The 22866-nt window shown below is 33.3% G+C and overlaps 2 protein-coding genes across 4 annotated transcripts in view; one reads left to right on the top strand and one right to left on the bottom strand.

Annotated features, from left to right (window-relative positions):
* Nucleotides 1-295: 295 nt before the first annotated feature.
* LOC110457832 (rho guanine nucleotide exchange factor 3-like) lies at nucleotides 296-15878 on the bottom strand. 3 transcript variants are annotated; one of them, XM_021509264.1, is made up of 15 exons: nucleotides 15744-15878; nucleotides 11575-11653; nucleotides 11205-11270; nucleotides 10271-10366; nucleotides 9875-10054; nucleotides 9376-9438; nucleotides 9142-9238; nucleotides 8473-8549; nucleotides 7803-7959; nucleotides 7052-7110; nucleotides 6668-6709; nucleotides 5959-6060; nucleotides 4612-4680; nucleotides 3880-4063; nucleotides 296-3476 (listed from the first exon to the last, which is right to left on the bottom strand). In XM_021509264.1, the coding sequence occupies exons 1-15, from the start codon at nucleotides 15773-15775 to the stop codon at nucleotides 3250-3252; spliced, it is 1530 nt and encodes a 509-aa protein (XP_021364939.1). In that variant the 5' UTR covers nucleotides 15776-15878; the 3' UTR covers nucleotides 296-3249. The 3 variants fall into 3 exon arrangements, with proteins under 3 accessions (XP_021364939.1, XP_021364949.1, XP_021364957.1); XM_021509274.1 differs by lacking the exon at nucleotides 15744-15878 and adding an exon at nucleotides 12405-12764; XM_021509282.1 differs by lacking the exons at nucleotides 11205-11270; nucleotides 11575-11653; nucleotides 15744-15878 and adding an exon at nucleotides 10646-10823.
* A 5385-nt stretch (nucleotides 15879-21263) lies between these two features.
* LOC110457822 overlaps nucleotides 21264-22866 on the top strand; it is a 19381-nt gene continuing 17778 nt past the window's right edge. The window contains exons 1-2 of the mRNA XM_021509251.1: nucleotides 21264-21810; nucleotides 22330-22366. Of these exons, the coding sequence (XP_021364926.1) occupies nucleotides 21616-21810; nucleotides 22330-22366 (232 nt within the window). The 5' untranslated portion in view covers nucleotides 21264-21615. The remainder of the gene's footprint in view (nucleotides 21811-22329; nucleotides 22367-22866) is intronic.

Here is a 22866-nt window from a genome sequence, read left to right as displayed (position 1 = left end):
AACCATTTAAAAACCTATTTCTTTCAATTAGTGATGCACGACATTAACATACTGTAAGCGTACTTATTTTAGCACATTATCAAATTATAACAGATTGGTTCATCTTCCAAAAATGCATTGGAAACCAATATACGAGAACTTCAATTGGCACAATCATAATTTAGCGCAATATTAAAAGCACAAAAAGTGCTGAAATAAGATTACCACTTAAATCGGTATGTTTACAGCAAGTCTTTTTCTAGTGATTGCCTCTTTGCATTAATAATTTCAAAACAAAATATCAAACAAAGAACATGCCATTTATAGTTTATTGATTACTTATCATTGTCATATACGTTAGCAATGAAGAGTCACAAAACTGGGACATTCACATCAGGTGATGACAGGACATGTCAGGTACTAGTATAGATCTTAACACACAGTGCAATGTATTCAGCCAAGATCTGAACACAGTGCAATGTATTCAGCCAAGATCTGAACACAGTGCAATGTATTCAGCCATGATCTGAACACAGTGCAAGGTATTCAGCCAAGATCTGCATACAGTGCAATGTATTCAGCCAAGATCTGCATACAGTGCAAGGTATTCAGCCAAGATCTGCACACAGTGCAATGTATTTAGCCAAGATCTGCATACAGTGCAAGGTATTCAGTTAAGATCTGAACACACAGTACAAGGTAATCAGTTAAGATCTGAACACAGTGCAATGAATTCAGTCATCAAATATCATGGATAAACAGTTTAATTGTTTTGAAAGAAAGAAAAAATCTCAAGTAAAAAACATTGACTAAATTCCACTAGTAGTGATTAACTTCTAACACCAAAAACAAACAGTATCGGAATGACATAAAATCAATATACATCTTTAATTAAATTGAAAGATGCTTTATTCCTCTTTGGTTAAAGAATAAAACCTTTTAAGTAGAATGTGTCAAGAGGTAGAAATTTAAAAATGCAAATAAAATCTTGGCAGATAAATAGTGGTGATTAAGTCAAGATATGGGAAAACGGTAGAAATGGGGATGTGGTGGTCTTATATAATGTGTATGTTGGTGGTTAAATGCTGCAAATACAATGCAAATACAAGAAAAATAATAGTTTAAGTTTTTTGGAACAAATAGACAGGCTACATATTACTTGATAAAACAGCTGTTAATATTCCCAACTGATCTTTTCTATCAACAGCAAGCTTTTCTATTTGTCCATAAAAGATGAATTTGAAACAAAACCAATGCAGAATTTACAACTCTCTAAACACAAATTGTATGTCATAAAAGATATATAATCTGACAATTCCATTAACGCTAATTTGTGTTTAGAAATTCTGTCAATTTTTACCCCAGCAGTGTTGGTCACATAAAGAATATCATAAGCGTAAATGTATATACAACAGCTGATTGACTTGGTGTATGACTTGACAGTATAAACATTGAGATGTGTGGAACTGTAGCAATTCCTCAACGATTCACAAATATTCTAAATTATATTTACAGATGATATTCCTTGTTTTTTCATGAATGATTTTATCCTTAAAAGATAAATATACCCTGTATGTTGTTTTCAAAAAACAGTAAGAATGTTATGTTTATTCCAGTTTCAAATGACAAACACATTAATGAAGAGACACTGGTTAATATTGCCGTTAGCATGTCAAAGTTGTGTCGTACCACTGATTCAGTAGTCAAAATGACAATCATATGGATTCATCTTACATTAAATGTTGTCATCTGATTGGTAAGTCAGCATATTGTGAAAATTTCATATATTTTTTTAAATAACTTTTTAACTATCGGAATAATTATATAATAAAAAAAACCTTTCTGGTCAATTATTATTAAAAAAAAAGGTTGGGTAAAAAAAAATATCCCAACATCATACACATCTCTTAAATAGAAGCATGAAACTTAGGAGAAGTAAAGAAAAAGTTAGAGAGGAAGGTTTGTATGCCGTGATCATGTACAACACACATACGGAATACTTTAGTATGATAATGACTATAACAGTGATGTACCATACACAGTAAATGACTGCTGCCTTGGTACACCATACACACTACCCAATACAGACTAGATCACAAGGTAAAATGTGGGTAGGTGTTTACTAAAACAAACCTCATCGGTCAAGCACCAATCATTGAAAAAAATAACAACTTCATAAAATAACTTACAATAAAAGCATGTAATTATCATTTGATATGATATGTACAGATAAATATTGTTCGTAATAATCTCATTTCAACAGCGTTCATTTACAATGCATTATGATGAACTAGACTACATATTTACATTCGATATAATGAGACCCGAAAAATTTGTAAATCTTAATTATGAAAATACTGATTCTCATCAATATAGATTTTTTTATTTTTATTTTCAAGTACAAAAAAATAACACTAGTAAGTTATCCAATTCAAAGTACTTTGGAGATATAACCAGACACATTCTTAAAATAAAAATAAAACGTCTGTTTCTATAGAAACAGAACAATATGTCAGGATAAGTTTGTAGTTTCCTTCCCTTTCCATCAATTGGTCCTTTCAAATGACTTGTTCCTTTTATTGTGAGACTTAATGGTGAAAAATTGAAAACAAAATAGCAAAACTTTCTTTTGATACACTCAAATAATACAATACCCACCAAACCATTATTCAATGGCAAATATTTGAGATACTTACTTCACAACACATGATCAGCATTTTAGAATTTTAAAAGTTATTTGCATCTGCGAGTTAAATTTTTGATTTGATAAGGAGTTATACAGAAAAAAGTGAGGAAGTTCAGACTGCCCGCGGACAGGGTATAACATAGAACCAATAAAACCACACACAGTGTACCACTAGCACTGATCCTTACACTCCACTCATTATCACTTCAACAGTGGCAGAAACCATACACACAAATATAACAAGTCCTGCTGGGAACAAGCAAATAAATGGGGTGTAGCATTAACAATTACAATTCAATATATAACTCCTCTTCAACAAACACTAATATCACAAACAACGAGGTCTCTTAATGATCCTACAGACTTCTGGAGGGAACACAGAAGTTGTTAGGGAGATGACCTCACTCACATTGAGTTCCTTTACATGTTTAGCAGGTATCACAATCAGGGATACAATTTCTGCGTCAAATGTTTTTAACAGAGTTTCTGTTCAAATACATAGTGAGAATGAGTAGCACTAGTTTGGAGATGGCAACCAAGAATTTCACACAGATTCGGATGAGATGCTAGTGCTGTATATCTAACTACTCCGTCGTCGTCGTCGTTGTTGCCGAAGTCGTTGAAGTCGTTGAAGTCTTTGATGTCTTTGATGTCGTTGAGTCCTGTGCATCCCCTTCCTCACGTCTCACACCATTTAGAGTCTTCTGAATGGACTGGAGCCACTGTCGCTTGTCATGCTCGTCTGTAGCAGTCAAAGTGTGTGACTGGCCCTTGTTGGAGTCTTGGAAGGACAATCGGAACACATTCTTTGCTGAAAAGGCAAAAGCAGTTGTCAAAATAGTAATAAGACAATTAACAAAAATTGTTTATTAAACATTTTTCATCATATTAAAATGGTATTTTATACAGTACACATATTTTTTTCAGTTCGTTTTTTGCATTCCTTCCACCTCTCAATAAAATCAACAAAATAAATCAAATATAAGTATGTACCTTTTATATGTAGTATGTAAAATTATGTTTTCTATTGAATAAAGTACACTGTAAACATCAATTTAGGGTAGTGTTATTTTCACAATTTTTAAAACACCATGAAAACAAAAACATGAATAGTTTAATTCAAATTTAGACTTTCTATTTCTATAACTTAATCAATTCAATTTGATCATTTGAAAATTATATCGCTAACACACTTTAAAAAAAATACAACTTACTTGTCTGTCCTGAACCAAAGGTTTTTCGGAATGAACCCATCTTGACCTCACCATCCTTAAGGTCGGTGAGAATGAGCTCTTCAATAGGGATGGGTTGTCTGTACACCTGGAAGCACTGGTGACCACCTTGATTTACTGTCCGTGTCACCACCAGCACTTTGTCGAACAGGAAAATATGCAGCTTCTGTAACATAATCATTAATTCAACAAATAAGAATTTGAAGATGTAAAACTTACAGCATGCAAATAAACATTTTGTCAACAAGAAATAAATCTCTGTATTAAATACAAACAAAACTTTGTCAAACTTGGAGATGTACAATAACATCAATAATTCAATACAAACAAAATTAAGAAATGTATTTTCAGTTTTATTTCATCATTGTCCTTTCCTTTTTTGTTGAACATTTCTCAGAGCACTTGCCTATTTTAATTACTTATAATAATTAACAATTTCAAAATAATACGCTCCAAAAATTGTGATTAGAAGTAGACATTTTTTGATGATTTGCATTAGATCTTAAATAATATTCGTTATCTCAGAGTTTGAAGTATGCCTTTATTCAAGCAACTTCAGATAAATGACATTACAATAATGCAGAAACCAAAAACAAACTGAATTTGATAGCTTTCATACTTTTAATTTGAATGTTCATTTGAGTTAAAAAAGAACTTCTGATATACAATGCAATGTTCTTTTCAATCATGTCTATTGTGTAGAATATTACTTACACTGTTCTTGTTGTTTTTCAAGATTCCGTTACACACCAGCATAGAAGACTGCTCCAGGGCTTCACATTTCTGAATAATTAATAAATTTACATTGATAAATTATTATTATTCAGACAAATATCAACATCCTCCCTAGTCTCATCAACCATGATAAATGAGGTCATACTGCCAGTTACATTTTGAACTTAACAAATTGTTCAAGCTTTTATACATACACAATAGCATGTTTGATTGGCCCTCTACTCTAACTTCTATGTTAACAAATTGTTCCAGCTTTTATACATACACAACAGCTTGGACCTCTACTCTAACTTCTATGTTAACAAATTGTTCCAGCTTTTATACATACACAATAGCATGTTTGATTGGACCTCTACTCTAACTTCTATGTTAACAAATTGTTCCGGTTTTTATACATACACAATAACATGTTAGATTGGACCTCTACTCTAACTTCTATGTTAACAAATTGTTCCGGTTTTTATACATACACAATAACATGTTAGATTGGACCTCTCCTCTAACTTCTATGTTAACAAATTGTTCCAGCTTTTATACATACACAACAGCTTGGACCTCTACTCTAACGTCTATGTTAACAAATTGTTCCAGCTTTTATACATACCCAATAACATGTTAGATTGGACCTCTCCTCTAACTTCTATGTTAACAAATTGTTCCAGCTTTTATACATACACAATAGCATGTTTGATTGGACCTCTACTCTAACTTCTATGTTAAAAAAATTGAAAGTGTTACCTAATGAGTCATGTTCAATATGGAATTTTATTAATGCACTTCCAGCAAATTCATAGTAATATGGACAAATTGCCTCAACAATATCACTGCCCAACTGTCAAATCCAATATTGTTAGAACTAAGCCGCCATCAACCAACTTGATCACTACAAAAACAAGCTGGGCCATGTGAGATATATGTATCTGAACCCAAATGACCTCAGCCTTTGGTTCCAGTCAAACAGGAATGTTTCTTGTTAACATTTTGTGTTTTGAATGTTATTGTAGTATATATGGGAACTAGGGACACAAACCTACCTTCCCATTATTCAGGAAGTCATTTTATGGATGGTATGTTTTATGAAGAGCTTGACTACTTTATCAAAACAACGATAATGCTACTTTCAACAACACCGTGCATAATTATGTATTAAATATGCAAAGGGTGATACTTGTTTACTTTAGCCTGGCACAATTGTGATAAATTGAGATGTTTTAATGGAACAAATGGATTTTTTTGGCTTCAATCATGATAATATACCACGACGTCATAGACTTTAACATGTGACTTCACATGTAGGCATCAAATATGAAGTGACCCCTGACGTACCTCATCATCATACAGGAAGGAGATGCGACACCTGAAGTAGCGACACTTAGCCTCCCCAGCCATTTGGTCAGCCTCTGCAATCACTCGTTCCGATAGCTTGATCTAAAACGCAAATATTTGTTTATAAATTAGTTGTGAAAATGAGACATCACATAAACTACAATGACATTTATGTGAAAGCTATACACTACCATGTAAACAGGTCATAAACACTTTGGTATCCGCACAAATACAAAAATGCTCAGCAACGTAAAACCATGCATCCCTTTATTATGACTAACCAGATAAATTAGAGCAATTGGAAATAAGAAAATTCAGGATAGACAGGAATGTTTATTTATAATCTAACAAGACTGTTGAAAACATAGTCAGGAGAGGGGATGAAAAAAATATTACTTGATAGGGGTGACAAAACGCCACCCTGTTCATGTCTGGAAAAAGCTCATATATTTTCTGGTCAGGCAGTGTTAAGCATAATAGACTTATAAAAGAAATCTCTCGTTGAAGGAATTAAATCAATCCTGAACATCATTATATAATTCAGATTCATCTTCAATCTGTCCTGTCTTTTGTTAATGTGCCATGAGTTCTGAAAGATTTGCCATTTTCTGTAATCACTTTATTTTTGCAGCTCCAAGGATTTAAAATATCAAACTTTGGAAAAGATGTTGCTGTCAACAAAATTATAGGATGACAATGCAGTACTTACTGCTTCATTGAGGTAGTGGGTATCTTCATCTTCTGACTGCGTCTGAAATGTTGTAAGAAAAAAATTAGTAAAATTTTCATGTTATTTTCTTTTTTTATGAAACATTTGTTAGAGACAAAGTCAAATTAAATTTTAAAGAATTGCATACATATTTTTTCTATTCAATGAGACAAAACATTCTGTTTCAATTTCCTATATAAAAGATAAATTTGTTGCAATAACGCTTAAAGTTGAGAATATTCTTGAAACAATTCACATATTTCAATACATTACAAAAATATTTTCAAATAGGACAAATCCACAGATCATAATATTTGGCAAAGACATGTTCTTGTCTGCAAATTAATTATCAAAGCTATGTCTGGACATAATATGTTCACTTACATATTTCCTAATGCTCTTGATGAGTAGGGGATACTTAATGAACTTGCTCCTAGCACCATCTGTAAATAAAAACAGTAATATACATGTATTTTAATAGGTTAAAAAGTATAAAATGGATTATCGACCAATAAAAATGGTCACTTGACTATTCATAAAACAGAGACTGTCAATGTCCAAAATTAGGAATGTTGGTTTGACATTACACACATAATCCAAGTCAAAAATAAAACATTCTAACATGTGTTTGTCATTATTTACTGAACAAAAGGTTGACTACAAAAGCAGCCAAAAAATGGCAGATTTCACAGAACACAACAAAAGTGGCATCTAACATTAACGACTGTCAACAAAAGCATACTGCTGTCCCAGTATTGGACTGGTGACAGGTGTTTTTTCAGTTTTCAGAAAAAAAAGTGTAGACTTTAAAATAACATCAATTTCTTCTTTTTTCATCCTCCATATGGTTCACATAGTAATTGTATGTCAGAATTCTTAATTAAATGGTGTTCTGCAACATTCCTTAATTTAACAGACAAACATTAAAATCTTCTGTTTTACTGAACTAAGTTAATCATAAAAAGTAAAAGACATTTTTTTTTAAACCAGGCAAATTATGATCAATCATAAGTAAAAAACTATAAACCATAAGTAGAAACAATGGGTGTAATTTCTAGAGAAAGTCCATTGATGAACGGTATTAAGTTAACAAGTAACATGTCATATAGTATAGTATTCAAACTCTGTTACTAACCAAGCAGGGTCCAGAGGTCAAGTTTACGACTGAAGGGTGAGTTCTGACATCTCTGGAGGAAGTCGTCTACAGCAGGATTGGTGCGCTTCTCATCCAACAGGGCTTTCCCAAACACCTGGTTACTACAGAATGTCACATACTCCTTCAGGGAGGGTACCTGTCATTATAAATATTAATGTAACACAGATCCATACAAGAGAACCCACAGTCACAGATCTAGGAACAGTAATCACTTAAGTCTATTCTACACTTTTTTTTTTTTTTAACAATATTTAACAATACCTTGTATGCTATCTGTATTACTACAAAAATTAAAAACCTTCAAATGAACTTAAAATATGAAATCAAAATTAATACATTAATGGTATATAAACGACAGATGTTAAGAGAGAAATATGTTTTTTCTTCAGTTTTAGTGCCAGCTATTCTAGAATTGCTAATGAATGTACTTTGCTTACAGTAACAATGACAATGAGAGATTGAGTTTCAATTTTTCACAAATATATTTAAAATGGATTACTTTCTATTATCATTCCTTGTATGAAATCATATCCTCTACAATAACACCACTGAATAACAGTTGCAAAATAAGCATTCAGAAATATTTAGTAATTTTCTGTATCATGACACTGTATTACGGGAAGGCAGGTTCGGTGATGTTTCAACTTACCCAATCAACCAAGATCTCTCCAACTCTGTCTGTGGTCCCGTCAGGGCAGCGGTTCATCTGCAGCTTCATTGCAAGGTCTGTAATTTCAAGACATAACCCAATTAAGTAGTTATAGAGAGGAACAGTCTAATTCAAAGCTCCCTCATCATGATATTCCAACCAGTTCATGATCAGATCTAGTGTTAGTGTTAATCAGATATTCGTACCAATAGGACACACATTATTCAGTGACCCCAACATTAATGAACAGAACACAATAAAGTGACGCGAGGAAACAGGTGTAATCACAGGATTACCTCAATCACTCCTACAATTCTAGCTGATTCTAATTATCCAATACATATGATGGTGAATGAGTTTCCATTTCATGTTAGATTTTAGAAACAAATCAAGCAAGTTTTCTATTAAGCAAGGATCTGCTGAGCTCAAAACAAAACCCATTTTATAAATCTGATGTGATACGTGATGGAGATGTATACAAGATACTTTTATATCACATTTCAAAGAATATGTTATATTTATGAACGATTCAACATAACAGTGTTTTAAAAATAAACCGATAATGAAAACTTCACATAGGAAAATTAATTATTATTTCACTACTTCCTGGCTTTCTTATCATGCCTGCTGTGAAAATCCAGTTTTCAAAATCACTTATTTTGTGCTTACCTTCATGCACAGGTATCAACGAGTCAATGGGACCAAATATCTGCTGGAGCTCTCCCTCTGACAAAAGCTGTAGTTTCTTCATAGAGTCACGATAGGTCTGGAACATTAAAACACATACCATCAACATCTGATCTATAAAGCTATATATATTGTTGAAGATCTCTTCGAATACTCATAATACTCATTAAAAAAAAAATCAATACTAAATTTTATGTTATTATTGTCGAACTTAACCTTTTTGACGTTGATCAGATCTTCTGCGAGGTCCTTCTCTCCCTGGTACAGTTCATATATGGCCTGGAACAAATTAAAACAAATATTATTACTCCAATGAAAGAGAAGTCACTGCACTAACCAACAGAAATTAGAATCATATGTACTGCAGAGCGTGGGAAGGTATTACTGAACCATGCACTGAACACAATTAATATATCACCCTAATGCTTATATTGGTGGCGTTTTTGTGTGCATGGCAACACATCAGCAGTCATGATGCTGGAACTAATGTTTGTGCTTACGAGTTGGGTGGGAAAAAATACACTCTTCATGCAGTTATCACTCGGATTCCTGGCTATTTTTGGCATATTTGCATATATACAGGAAATAAAAGTTAAGCCAATGAGTATTCAAATTAACAGAATGGTCACAACTAATGACAATGAATGTGCAGTTTTGGATTAAGAAAATCCAAGTTTTTCTGGTCTTCAGCATTGCTTGTTGACCTCTGACTAACCTCTTGTTTCTTGATGTCCCTGTGACTGAGCTCCTTGGGCATGTTGCCTGAGGTGGTCATCATGTCGCTCCATGTCCGACTGAGGCGTTTCTTGGCTGGGGATGGTGAAGGGGCTTTGTAAGGTGTCAGACTTTGCTTTGATGAGGCAGGGGAGGACGGTACTTTGAAACTGATGGATCGCTGAAAATTGAAGAACAAGATCATTAATTAGCTAGGTGATAATTTCAGGCTGAGTTGTAATGATCTTTTGCTCCAACGATAGAAAAAGACTTAATAATATATAGAAAATGAAAATATAATTTTATAAAAATAAATGTTCAAAACTTAACAATAAAATAATTTTATAACAAAAATTCTAACAGCTTTTCACATTATTACATCTTCTTTGTAACATACCTGGAAGCCATCTGAACCTGTTTTATTGCTTCCCTTGGATGGAGACAGGAGGTTAGCCAGTGATGATACTCTCAATAAGGATCTTCTACTCTTCTTCTACAAAATAACAAATACAAACATATGTACCAAAAATGTAAGCGGTGGTTATAACTCCATTACACATTTTAAGAACATGATCAGTTAGAAATCTTTATACAATAATATCACAATTGTTTCTGATAGATACACGAATGAGGTGTGTAGAAAAAATTGATTTGCCAAGCATTTATAACCTCCATGAACAAAATGAGAAAAAAAATGAAAAAGACATCAAACATGAAATATGTTTAAATGACCTCTTTGATGACAATCACAACATTAAATGACAGTTCTTACCCTTTCTGAACAAAAGTCTAATCTTTCCTGAATGTCACTACTAATTCCTAGAGCCATATCATATAAAGATACATATGAGAAAGATTTATGTCCTGTGACCTAGCAGGACAGACATAAAGCACTGTCATGTTATTGGAATACCAATCTGCTTGGCTGTCGCTAAGTTTAACTGTAATTTCCAGGTGGAATACATCTGACATGAGTCACTAGTGTATATATTGCTTGTGTATTACATTAGATAACAAAACTGAAATAAAGTTTTGAGGACATTTTATAAATAGATACCCATTTCATTTTAAAGCTACACTTGAATAAGTATACAGTGCTTAGTCATATCCCTAAGTGTTCAATGCAGCTGACAATTTTAAAAGCTGTTTAAGTAACGCAATATGTCAGATTAAAACGTGAACCATGAAATAGGAATCCTGGTATTATAGGGACCAAACAAAAGGTTGAGAGGCTTAAGGGGCCGTATGAAATATATGATAGCTGTTTTCATCTATACAAATCCATATATACAGAAAGACGTATTGTGTGTCTTTTGTATTGACAGATTTACCTTGTGTTCCACATCAAAGCTCTGTATACTTAAGGAGTCTTCATCTAACTTCCTCTTTCGTTTTCTCTGTAAAAACAATTAACAAGATAATTAATTGTTATGTTTAATATTAACCATGCATCATATAGTTATTTTTTTAAGCTGTTAATTTTTCAAAAGGGGTATGCTTTATATCGTTTTGATTTAAATAATGTGTGGGCCTCAGAAACCATTGGTCTTTATTGACTCATATTTAAACAATCACTTATACTAACAGCCCATTACTAAAACTGGAAATTCTTTCAACACAAAATATGAAAAATGTCTGAATAAAGTTTGAAAACAATTAATTATTTTGAATATCAAATTTCAATATCTTTTGTATAATTACCAGACTAGGGAGCTCAAAATTGGCAAGACCAATGACAGAATGTCTTCTACAGCTTTTCTCGTCCTTGATTTCAGGCAACCTGGAAGGAAATAAACCACAATAAAAACATAATTACATTTTTTGATATAGGTAAATCTATTCATGACAGTATCAAACTGAAATAGGTGACCGGAATAACATTAATCAACAATTAAACAGGAATAATAGAATAATAAGAATATTATACAACACTTCTTTTCATATATTGCTTGATAGAAAGGGGAAAAAAACGGTGTTCATTAGATGTTGACTATTGACAGTATGTACAAAAAGGTCAGACTCTTGCGCATTAAAGTTCTCGTCTATTTAACATGTTTCGACCTCCAAAATTCAGAGAAAAACTTACAAGTGTATGGTAGCTAGATTTCTAAAATTGCTAAAAGTTCAACTAAAAAATGCTGAATGTTATTGCACTGTTGAAAGTATATCATGCAAACTTAAAGAATAAACAAAATTAATTAAATCAGTGTGTGAGTTTTTAAATTTATCATAAATTCAAAACTGCACGTCCCTGCAAATCGCAACTAAATTTTGAAATCTGCAGTTTATGCATTCTTAAACTGCTATGATTAAAAAAGACAAAAGATAGTTTATCAAAATATAAATGTATCTGGAAAAATATGTACAGTATATCTGGATCCATCAGAGATATTTCTCCCAATAATTACTGGACAGTTCCCTCTAATAGTTGGGTAGCTTTATAGACTGATTCTGATCATGTTTTGTATGTGACCTCAATAAGTATATTTCAAAAATGTCAGGTAATTGGGATAATTATCACAAATACTTACATAATTGGAGTAAGATTCAACCTGGCCATGGCAGAACCAGCAAGATATACAAAGACAAGTAGTTAGAGGTGACAAACACCAGCTATTTTCTCTAAGGGTATTTCCAGATACCTGGATAACAGTCTGAGGATAAGTTGTGTGTTGATAATGTGTCACCTGTCCAGTTCTGACCCAGCTGGTGTTAAGTGTAATTATACACCATGGATGGGCTATCAGGCACTAATTACTCAGTTTGTAACACCTTACTGAAGCCCCTGGCCACTGTTTACACAAACTACAGTGGGGCACTTGTTTATACAAAGTCAACTTCAAAGCTATGTTTTCCTCATTAAGATAAATAATATAAACACATGTTCACTTTCATTATTTACCACTGCTGTTGATAGAAGTTCAATATAATTAGAACAGTGACTACTTTTTAGATATTAATTGATGCCAATCATAAATTCAAATTTTATGCTATTCCAGGTTACATATAAATACTAACTTATACATCCAAAATAAGAGAAAGTTTTCTCTAATGTACATTTTGTTTAGTTTATACATATACTGTTATTTGCTACAAATCAACATAAAACATATGATGTCAACTATAATGTTGATTGTGAGTTTGCTTTTTCAATAAACTGAGTGATTATGAATGCCACAAAAAAATAGGAAAAGTTTTTTAAGCTCTCTTGAATTTGAGATGCGATTCAGTACATCACATGTTAAATAGGAAAAAATAACTGATATCATAAAGTGACATTCTCCTAACATAACATATTATTGACTTGTTGTTGTAACCACATTTATATATATTTTACTTCCTTCCCAAACAAACAAGAACATGGCACTAGTGTACAAGACAACCCAACAGCACAGGGTATTCTTATTTGTGATTAATATACTTTAATGACAGCAGACAGTATTTTTTTCTGGAGAAATTTTTGGTTGATACTGGGTCCAATTACCAAATTATCAGTTTAATAGTTACACATTATTCCGAAAACTTGCATTCAGCTCCTGAAAATTTCTTTCCCAAGTGCTTCTATTTCTTCCCAAAGTTAGATAGATTAGATGTCTGCAATAATTTTTTATACCAAACACCAATAATTTCGCTTATACTGCAGGAATACATATCATTTTACAGTATTAAACATATAGACCAGACAAAAAACAATGAAATCTGATATCTTCAAGACCTCCCTTGAATTTTACTGATAGAAACACATGAACCTCCCAGAAGATGTTGTCAAACAAGGATCGATGCAGGAATAGAAAGTAAGTTCCTTTTTTTGAAATAGGGGAAAATATGCTCTAGATCTGTAGGTGCATTATGGCTTCGAATCGGCCACCACATATGCATTAGACAAGTGTTTGTGTGCCTGTTATGATATTGTATACCACATATATATAACATTGTTAAATATTGGCAATGACGATATGAACCCAGAAAGAATCACTCAGATGTCGAACGGACTGGCAATAAGAATAAAACAGTATATGTATACCAAGACAGATAATTGTGTGGTAGTACATTTGCATTTCAGTTACAAGTTGGGGAATATTTAACTGAAACAGGGGATTATAAAGCTGAAATAGGGGAAAATAATGCTGAAATTGGAGAGGAGGACTTGCCCAAAAGCTCTTACCACTATGACCTTAGACTATCGTTTTCTAGTACTTATATCAATACCCGCATCCCGTTGCCCCGGTGACCCAATATATAAATTGTCTCATCGTTGGAACCTTTGCTTTAATAGCTAGCTAGTCATCTTTCAGTATGGTAAGGATATTGTTCATCATCACATAATCTAATTTTTTTACATCCTACATATATTATTTAAAAGATAGTCAAAACATAAATGTGAGTTCATCAATTATATATTATTTGAAGTAAAACATTCAAGCAAAAGGGGTCACAACACTCAACACAACAGGAAAACATATTGGACTGACCATCAATGCCAACAAACCCTAGATTCTGAAGGTCAACGCAAAGTGAAATGAGCCCACCCAACTTGATACCACCAGCACAGAGAAAGTTAGTGACTTTGTCTACCTTGGAAGTAAGATAACATCAGATGGAAATTCTGAGGTAGAGGTGAAGCCTGCATTGCTGAGGCCAGAGGAGCGTTTGTATCATTGAGCAACATCTGGAGATCAACCAAGATCAGCAGCACCACCAAACTGAAGATATTTATAAACAACATCCTCAGGGTGCTTCTTTATGGTACAGAGACAGGGAAGATAACCAACAGAAACACCAATCAGTTGGATGTCTTCTAGACAAGATGCCTACAAAGAATCTTGCGAATCTTTCGGCCTCAGACCCTCTCCAATGCAGAATTGTACAGGAGGACAAAACACTACCGCTGTCACAGGAAATAAAGAGAAGATGGCGGTGGATTGGGCACATCTGCAGGATGCGCAACACCCAGATTTCATTACAAGGGTAGTAATGAGATGGACACCATTAGGTAAAAGGGAGACCCAAGGAAACCAGGAGGCGGTCGGTCGAGAAGGAAATGAAGGAAGCAGGATGGACGTGGGGACAAGAAGTACAACGATGGTCCCAAGACAGCAAGCATTGGAAGTCTCTGGTGATGGCCTTATGTGCGACGCCACACAAAGTGGATTAAGTAAGTTAGCAAATAAGTTAAAGGGGTCTTTTATAAGAATATAAGCCATGTCCAAAATAAGGTACATAAATAAATAAGGTGTTTAATTACAGATTATATTTTTTGTATATATTGTCGTCTGCTGGATAACCGGATTACACGGTAGTGAACCGGACGTAAAACCACTCAAAGTCAAACAAACATATATCGTACGCCATAAAATGTTCCCATATATAAACATCACGATATTATTGCGACGGAATGGGAATGGATGTAAAAGGTACACGGAAAAGTAAGATGGTTGAGATTCAAAATAGACATAAGCAGGTAGGTATTTTTTACATACTAAATGCACATGCTTTATAACTATTTTGATTAATTTGAAATTAAGAGATATTTCAGGAATGTGACATGGGCAGTTAGTTGGACGACACGTTGTACGAGTCGCATAGTTATAATGAATGAATACTGTTTATTGTTAAAATATATATGTTCATGACACCACCAATAATAATTTCAGGTTTTGATACAGAAATTGCATATAGGCGAGGGATGTGAGGGGGACGGGGTAGTAACTAAGTAAGCGTGCTACAATGAAGTCGAATATGAACACCTATCCACTGCTCTACTCAAATTTCGATGTAAACATGGAATTTCAATCGACAAGCAAACCTTACATACGAAATATATCAGCCTTAAAATAATAAATGCTAGTCAATGTTTCATTATTATTTACCTGAATACATTTTCATCGTCCATACTTGGCATCTTGGTGTGAATTTCGACAGAATTTTGTTTGTACACAGTAACAGCTTTCAAAAATGGCGGCGAACTTAGAGCTTCCTTTAGGCTGCGCCAATCATATCACACGTCCTTTCAAACATTGGCCAATAAAAATTGAGGTTGCCTTCGGATTGTACAATTTACAGAATCTCGCCTAAAACGAAACGACCCATGTTGTCACGACTTTGATATGGAATTGGAAAATATTTATAATTCTCTCAACTTCTATTAGGTATCATACAATGAATAATAAACGTTCATTTCGCATTTGGTCAACAACAATTTGTTACATATTTTCAGTGAGTATTTATCTAAGTTGATTGGCTGATAAAAAGGTTATTATACGAAGAAGACTAAGTAAGTCGAGGATTCCAATGAGAAATAAATTGTCGCTATTGGTACACAATAATTTCAAACACTTTCAAATACGCAAAAAATGACATTAATAATACTAGGATGGGAAGATAAACATTTTTTTATTTATTTTTACAAATTCCGATATTAAAGGTATGAGCTAGGAATATAAAAAGATTTTTTAAAACAGTGCTAGTATAAGGGATAACGATAAGGCAATGACAGTACAAGATGGTATCTAAATTAATGTCAGTATAAAATGAACTTTGATAATAAAGGAAAGCTAAAGAAAAAAAAAGGTTATTGTAATTAACTTATTTAGTTAATGTAATAATGATAATTTTTTATTGATTTAAAAGTTAAGATTATTTGTGAAAAGGTGACCTTACCAAAATGTTTTTGGTTTTGTCTGGGTTTTTTTTTTGTTGGTTAAATGAGTTCCTTAATTATCGCCGATTTGAACCTGCCTTTAAAAGAACCAGATACGTTAAAAACTGACAATTTTTGCATAAAAAAATCAAGAACGTTATGGGGACAGTTTTTAACTTCACGGTAACCATGTAAAATCAAACAAAAGATAATACGTAAGGGGTGTAAAGGGTAAATACCACCCTCGGCTCCAGATGATAACGCTAACACTTGTTTACTTAGGTTAGACTTTCACCCAGGGGAGATGAGGGGTAAACAGTTCATAAATAATTTAATCCAATGTAGTTGCTGACCGGTTGATGAAGTCCAGCATCCGGTCGCCGGACAAAATAAATCAGATGCAAACGGCTGACATCCCCGGTGAAAGTTCTGATGTGATATGACCACGTTGTTGTAAAACGCAAAAATCTAATCGTGGTAACACTGCTTGGAATTAGGGCACGGAATTAGATTAGTCCGTGGTTAGGGTTAACCAGCCTGCATGGACAGGGAAAATTCCATTCATATAAATACAAAACAAAATATGAACATCATATATCTTTTCACTGCTGTAATTTAATAGATATTGATTGAGAAAGATAATGTTACTAACAGTTATGTTTGTCAAGATGCATGTGACCGGCATAAAGGTCCGGTGACATTTAATCCCTGACGAAGGGCTAAGCCCGAAAACTTGCAAAAGAGTGACTTTAAAGTTTGTTAATATTATTGCGTTCCCTATAGGAACATATGTTTATAAACAATTAATATTGATGTGTTTTGAGGATATATTTTGATTTGAAAACCCTGACTATAATCTGAATTTTTCACGAACCAATGGTTTAAGCTGCTAACCATACCTTAGAGAAACCGGCTGCATCATAAGTATAGATACAATCCAAATTAGGGTTAATGGGATATTATTTCTTCTGTATCCTTGGTAACTGTATGAACGTACTTACTCCAACAATGTACATGAGAATTTAATCATTTTAGTTTTGTAGTAAAAAAAATTCCAACGCCGACGGAAAAATTAGATCGACCTATATGGCGTCTCAAAGGTTGCAATATTCAATAATTTCATGACCATAAAAAAACTATTGAATATTGCAGCGTTTGACACGCCATAGACCTATACATGTCTCGTTTTGCTACTTTTCGCACACACAGAAAAATAGTTGTAATGTATGTGCAATAAACTCGTATGGAATTGTCTTAACTGCTAATTAGGCTAAACATCAATCATTCCATTGATGTAAAATATCACTTCGATCTTTTTTCCCCGACGAAACGCAACTTTGATTATTGCTTATATACGTCGTTGCTTTGGTATTCACGCTGTTTATTACTTGAGATAGTAGCACGAAATTAGATTGCTATCTAAGTCCGTGATAGTAGATAGAAAATAATAGTTAAGCATTAACTTATATGGATATAATAAACGGTTTCAAGCACCAAATACGTATCTTTTTCTAAAAGAAAGATGCTAATCTCATATACCCAGTGTAAAACAGACGACTGAAAAAATTGCAAAACTTAACATCTATGCTCCATACTTACATCTATGCTCCATACTTATTATAAAATATATATCACTATATATAAATGAATTGATGCATGGTGTTTTTTAATCTGAACATCTAACCGACTTTACTAGAGCGTACAATATATAATAGGAAATTTCAGACGACAGTTTTATGATATATTGAATGTTTTAAGTAAGTCGACGACATGAATGTATAATTTGTAGTAAGATTTTAATAACGCCTCTACCTGTTATTTTTTTACCAATAATGCATACATCTTATCCAGTCATGCCATCGAGGATGATTGTAAAACGTTATGTTAATTGCACCAGGTAAGTGTTGCTAGTAGGGAAAATGGTATGTGCACACTTTCATTGGCGATCGTTGTAGGTACACTTGCACTGAAATATGTACCAAGTTATTTTTACATCTGATTTAAGAATTCTGTATACCACTAGACAGAAGTGGATGATCCGTCTGTCAACAAGTCGCTGTCGGTGAAGTGGAAGGATAAGAATTAAGTTATAGGTATTGAAAAGTCTGATAAAAAACATTTCCTGATGATAAACATTGGATGACTGGTGAAATTCGGCATAAATTAAGATATAAGAATAGATTACATAAAAGAGCTAAAAATAAAAATAGTGAACAAGATTGGGCAAAATTTAGAACTTGTCGCAATGACACTATACAAATTATTCGGCAATCCAAAGAAAATTACTTTAAGAAACTTCAAAATTGTCTTGCCGACAAAACAGTGCATCCAAGAAAATGGTGGCAGATAGCAAAATCTATAGGAAAAATGAATAACACTAGCACTAATTCTTATCCTCTAAAATCTAACAATAAAATATTAATCCATCCACAAGATAAAGCTGAGGCACTAAATAACTTCTTTACCACCATTGCCTCTGATATTACTGACACTAACCTACCTGATTTACCTCCCTTATGTCCATTTGAACTTTCTGACATTAACATTACTGAACAAGATATAACTGACCAATTTGACATTTTTAATAAAAACAAACCAGCTGGTCCTGATGGTATTTTACCTATGATTGTAAAGAACATTTCTGCTTCTTTAGTATACCCACTCAAACTATTATTTAATAGAACTTTATCTATTGGAGTAATACCTGATGTACTAAAAACGGCTAATGTTACTGCTCTCTATAAAGGTAAAGGAGATATCAGTGATCTCAATAATTATAGACCTATTGCTATTACATCTATTTTTATCAAAATGTTAGAAAAAAATATTTTTAAATATACGTTTAATTATATTTCAAGTCACAATATGTTAAGTGTACATCAGTCAGGATTTCAACCCAAAGACTCCACTACTAATCAACTAGCTGATATCTATAATACTATAAGTGGCAATTTAGACCAAGGTAAAGATTTGCGTTTTGTTTTCTGTGACATAAGTAAAGCATTTGATCGAGTATGGCATTTGGGCCTATTATATAAACTAAAAACATATGGTATTAAAGGTAAATTATATAATTGGTTTAAAGCTTACTTATCTGACAGAAAACAAAGGGTTATCTTTGAAGGTTATAAATCTAGTACCAAACCTATGTCTGCAGGGGTTCCTCAAGGATCTGTCCTTGGTCCCTTCCTCTTTCTTCTTTTTATTAATGATATTACTAATAATGTAACTTCTCATATAAAACTCTTTGCAGATGATACCTCTCTCTATGTAATAGTAAATAATAACAATGACCTTACAACACCTACTAACATACTTAATGATGATCTTGACTCAATCTCTGAATGGTCAAAGCGATGGCAGATCCTATTCAATCCGAATAAGACTGTAGCTATTAACTTCTCTCGTAGACACATTAACAATCATCCTCAACTGCTATTTAACAATACTCCAATTGCACAACATGAACACCATACTCACTTAGGACTAACATTTAACAGTAAAGGGACATGGTCAGATCACATTTCAAATATTTATAAGAAAGCGAACTCTAGACTAAGTATTCTTAGAATTTTAAAAACTACAGTTGATAGGAATACATTAAAAACATTATATGTCTCTTATATAAGACCTGTGCTAGAATATTCTGATATAGTATGGGATAATTGTACCAAATCGGAATCAGATCTTTTAGAATCAGTTCAACTAGAAGCTATGCGTTTAATTACTGGCCTCAGACGAGGTACATCTCATCATATTCTGTATACTGAAACACAACTTGAAACATTACACACACGAAGACAAAATCATAAACTAACATTAATGTATAAGATTCTTAATAATTACACTCCAACTTATCTCGATAATATCATTCAACCATTTCTAAATGTAAATAATAACTATACCTTCAGAAATAACAGATTCTTTAATATACCACAGACAAGAACTACTACTTATATGAATAGCTTCTTCCCTTCTACAATGGTAAAATGGAATGCACTTGATAGCACTGTACGAGACTCCATCTCAATTTCATCTTTTAAAAAGAAACTTAAAAAAACCTTTGATACATCCGTCTCAGAAACTTTTATTAACTGTGTTCCGAGGAAACTTAACATAATTTTATGTCAGCTAAGAAATTTTAAAAGTGATCTTAACTGTGATAAGTTACAAGACCATCTGATTGATGATGCTTCCTGTGTATGTGGTGTACAGAGGGAAGATCTAATACATTTTTTCTTTCAATGTCCTCTGTATTCTAATATTAGGCATCATATTACCACTATTTATAATCTAGTAGGATATTTAAATCTGCACTGTTTAGTATATGGTATTAGTAATGCATCCAACCAATTAAATAAAACTATTCTTATACATGTTGACTCTTATATTAAATCATCAAAACGTTTCGTTACTTATACGTGCTAGATAAATTTCCAAATGAATATTCATGTATTGTTATAATTATTGTTATTCAGGCAAGTTTTATCCCTTAAATAACGAGTATTAGACATAAGCTGGTGTGGGTGTGGGTGTGCATGAGTGTGAGAGGAAACGAATCACAACATTTTATATATTTAAGCATTGTACATATCTACCGGAATTAGAAGAAGACTGATATAGGCAAAGCCTGTTGTCTTATTCTTTTGTCAATACTGTTCAAATATCTCCTTTAATGTTAACTTATATGTTTGTATTATATATGTATTGTCAATAAAATACTTTGAAATTGAAAAATAAAAAACATTTTACGTCCTGGCTTATGGACGACGTCCTATCTGACCGTTCAGCTAGTTATCTACAATCTCATGTTGGGGAACTACCGGGTTCGCGTGAAAAGTACGTATACGTATAACCTATAATGTGTAATGTTTTACAAGATATATGTGTATCCAGATGTTTATAATATGCAGTGAGACATTAGGGTGTGTTGGGTTTTTATTCTGTGTTAAAACTGAACAAATAAACTCGGGAGTTTTAAACTACAACATGATAAAGATAGTTATATAACGGGACTGAAAAACACGTATTGGTAAATACTGTTTGACGAGGTATTCGTGAAAGTGATTGTGTAACAACAGGCGTTTGTTGATAAGGAGTTGATGATGTCCCTCCGTCGACGAGGAGTGCCCGTGGATAGGTATATGGTTTATGTGGTGTTGATGTGGTTAGGTAGAGACGTCGGGTGTACGACTGGCGTACCGTGTCCCCAGGAGGAGAGAAACTCCACCGTCCTACTTGACACCCATGACACCTGTACACCTGGTGACACGTGTGAGACAGACTGCACTCCACAGGTATGTTATCACCGGGTGTATGTTTGGCATCTCCAGCAGTGTACTGCTGCTGTCAATGGTCAACACTGACAAGTTTGACACTATACATTTCTAATTATAATCGTGATATACTTACACACTCTTTGTTTTAATACTTCCTCAAAGCTAACGATCCTTACTTTTGTTTTTAAGTTTGACTTCGTCGTGTCCCTTCAATCCAGAAATCGACCCCGTTTTCGAAAAAAATATCGTATATACCCTATAAACATACTTTATGAGACATCGTACGTACTTAATGCGATATATTTTTTAAATTATATCTCTAAAACAGTCTATAGGTATGTAAAATACCTTCACAACTATACATGAGTTGTATATTTCTTATTTGTTTAAAATTTATCTCTATAATTAAAGACGATATTGTCATATTTTATAAATTAATATTTGTTTCTTGACACATATTCAGTTAATTACCTTTTAAAACATTTGTTTTAGCATATCATTATTCCTAGAAATAATCAATACTTTTTTGTTTATCAGGACAAGAATTTCAAGTGCAGTGTCCACGATGAAACAGGTATACTTCCGTGTTAGCATTAACATCATACTAATATATAGATTCAAAGTTAAATTCACATCGTCCGCATTGGCGTAGGCGTATTACACAATATCCACGGGCCTTTCTTGAAAGCCGATCCTCGACTGCTTGACAAAGGAAATAATGGTAGTTAACTATAAGCTGAACAATCCCAGTCCAGTTTTTAGCTCACCTGCCCGAAGGGCAAGTGAGCTTATGCCGCGGCGTCCGGCGTCCGGCGTCAACTTTTCCCTTTAAAAGCCTTTATCTCCTGAACGACTGATTGTATTTTAACTAAATTTGATATGAAGCATCCTTGGGACCAGGGGCTCAATGGATGTATGAAATAAGGGTGTGGCCCACTAGGGGGTTTAGTGAGGGGCCAAAAGGGGGGAAATTTAGAAAAATAAATAAAAAATCTTCTTCTCAATTTCCAGATATGCTAAAACCAAATACTACTCATAGTTGTAAAGGCCTTTGGGTGGTTTATAAAAAAAATG

This window comes from Mizuhopecten yessoensis, unplaced genomic scaffold (assembly GCF_002113885.1).
Source record: "Mizuhopecten yessoensis strain PY_sf001 unplaced genomic scaffold, ASM211388v2 scaffold1171, whole genome shotgun sequence".
NCBI lineage: Eukaryota > Metazoa > Mollusca > Bivalvia > Pectinida > Pectinidae > Mizuhopecten > Mizuhopecten yessoensis.
The sequence above is the reverse complement of the archived record's forward strand: the minus strand, read 5'-3'. Positions and strand labels throughout refer to the sequence as shown.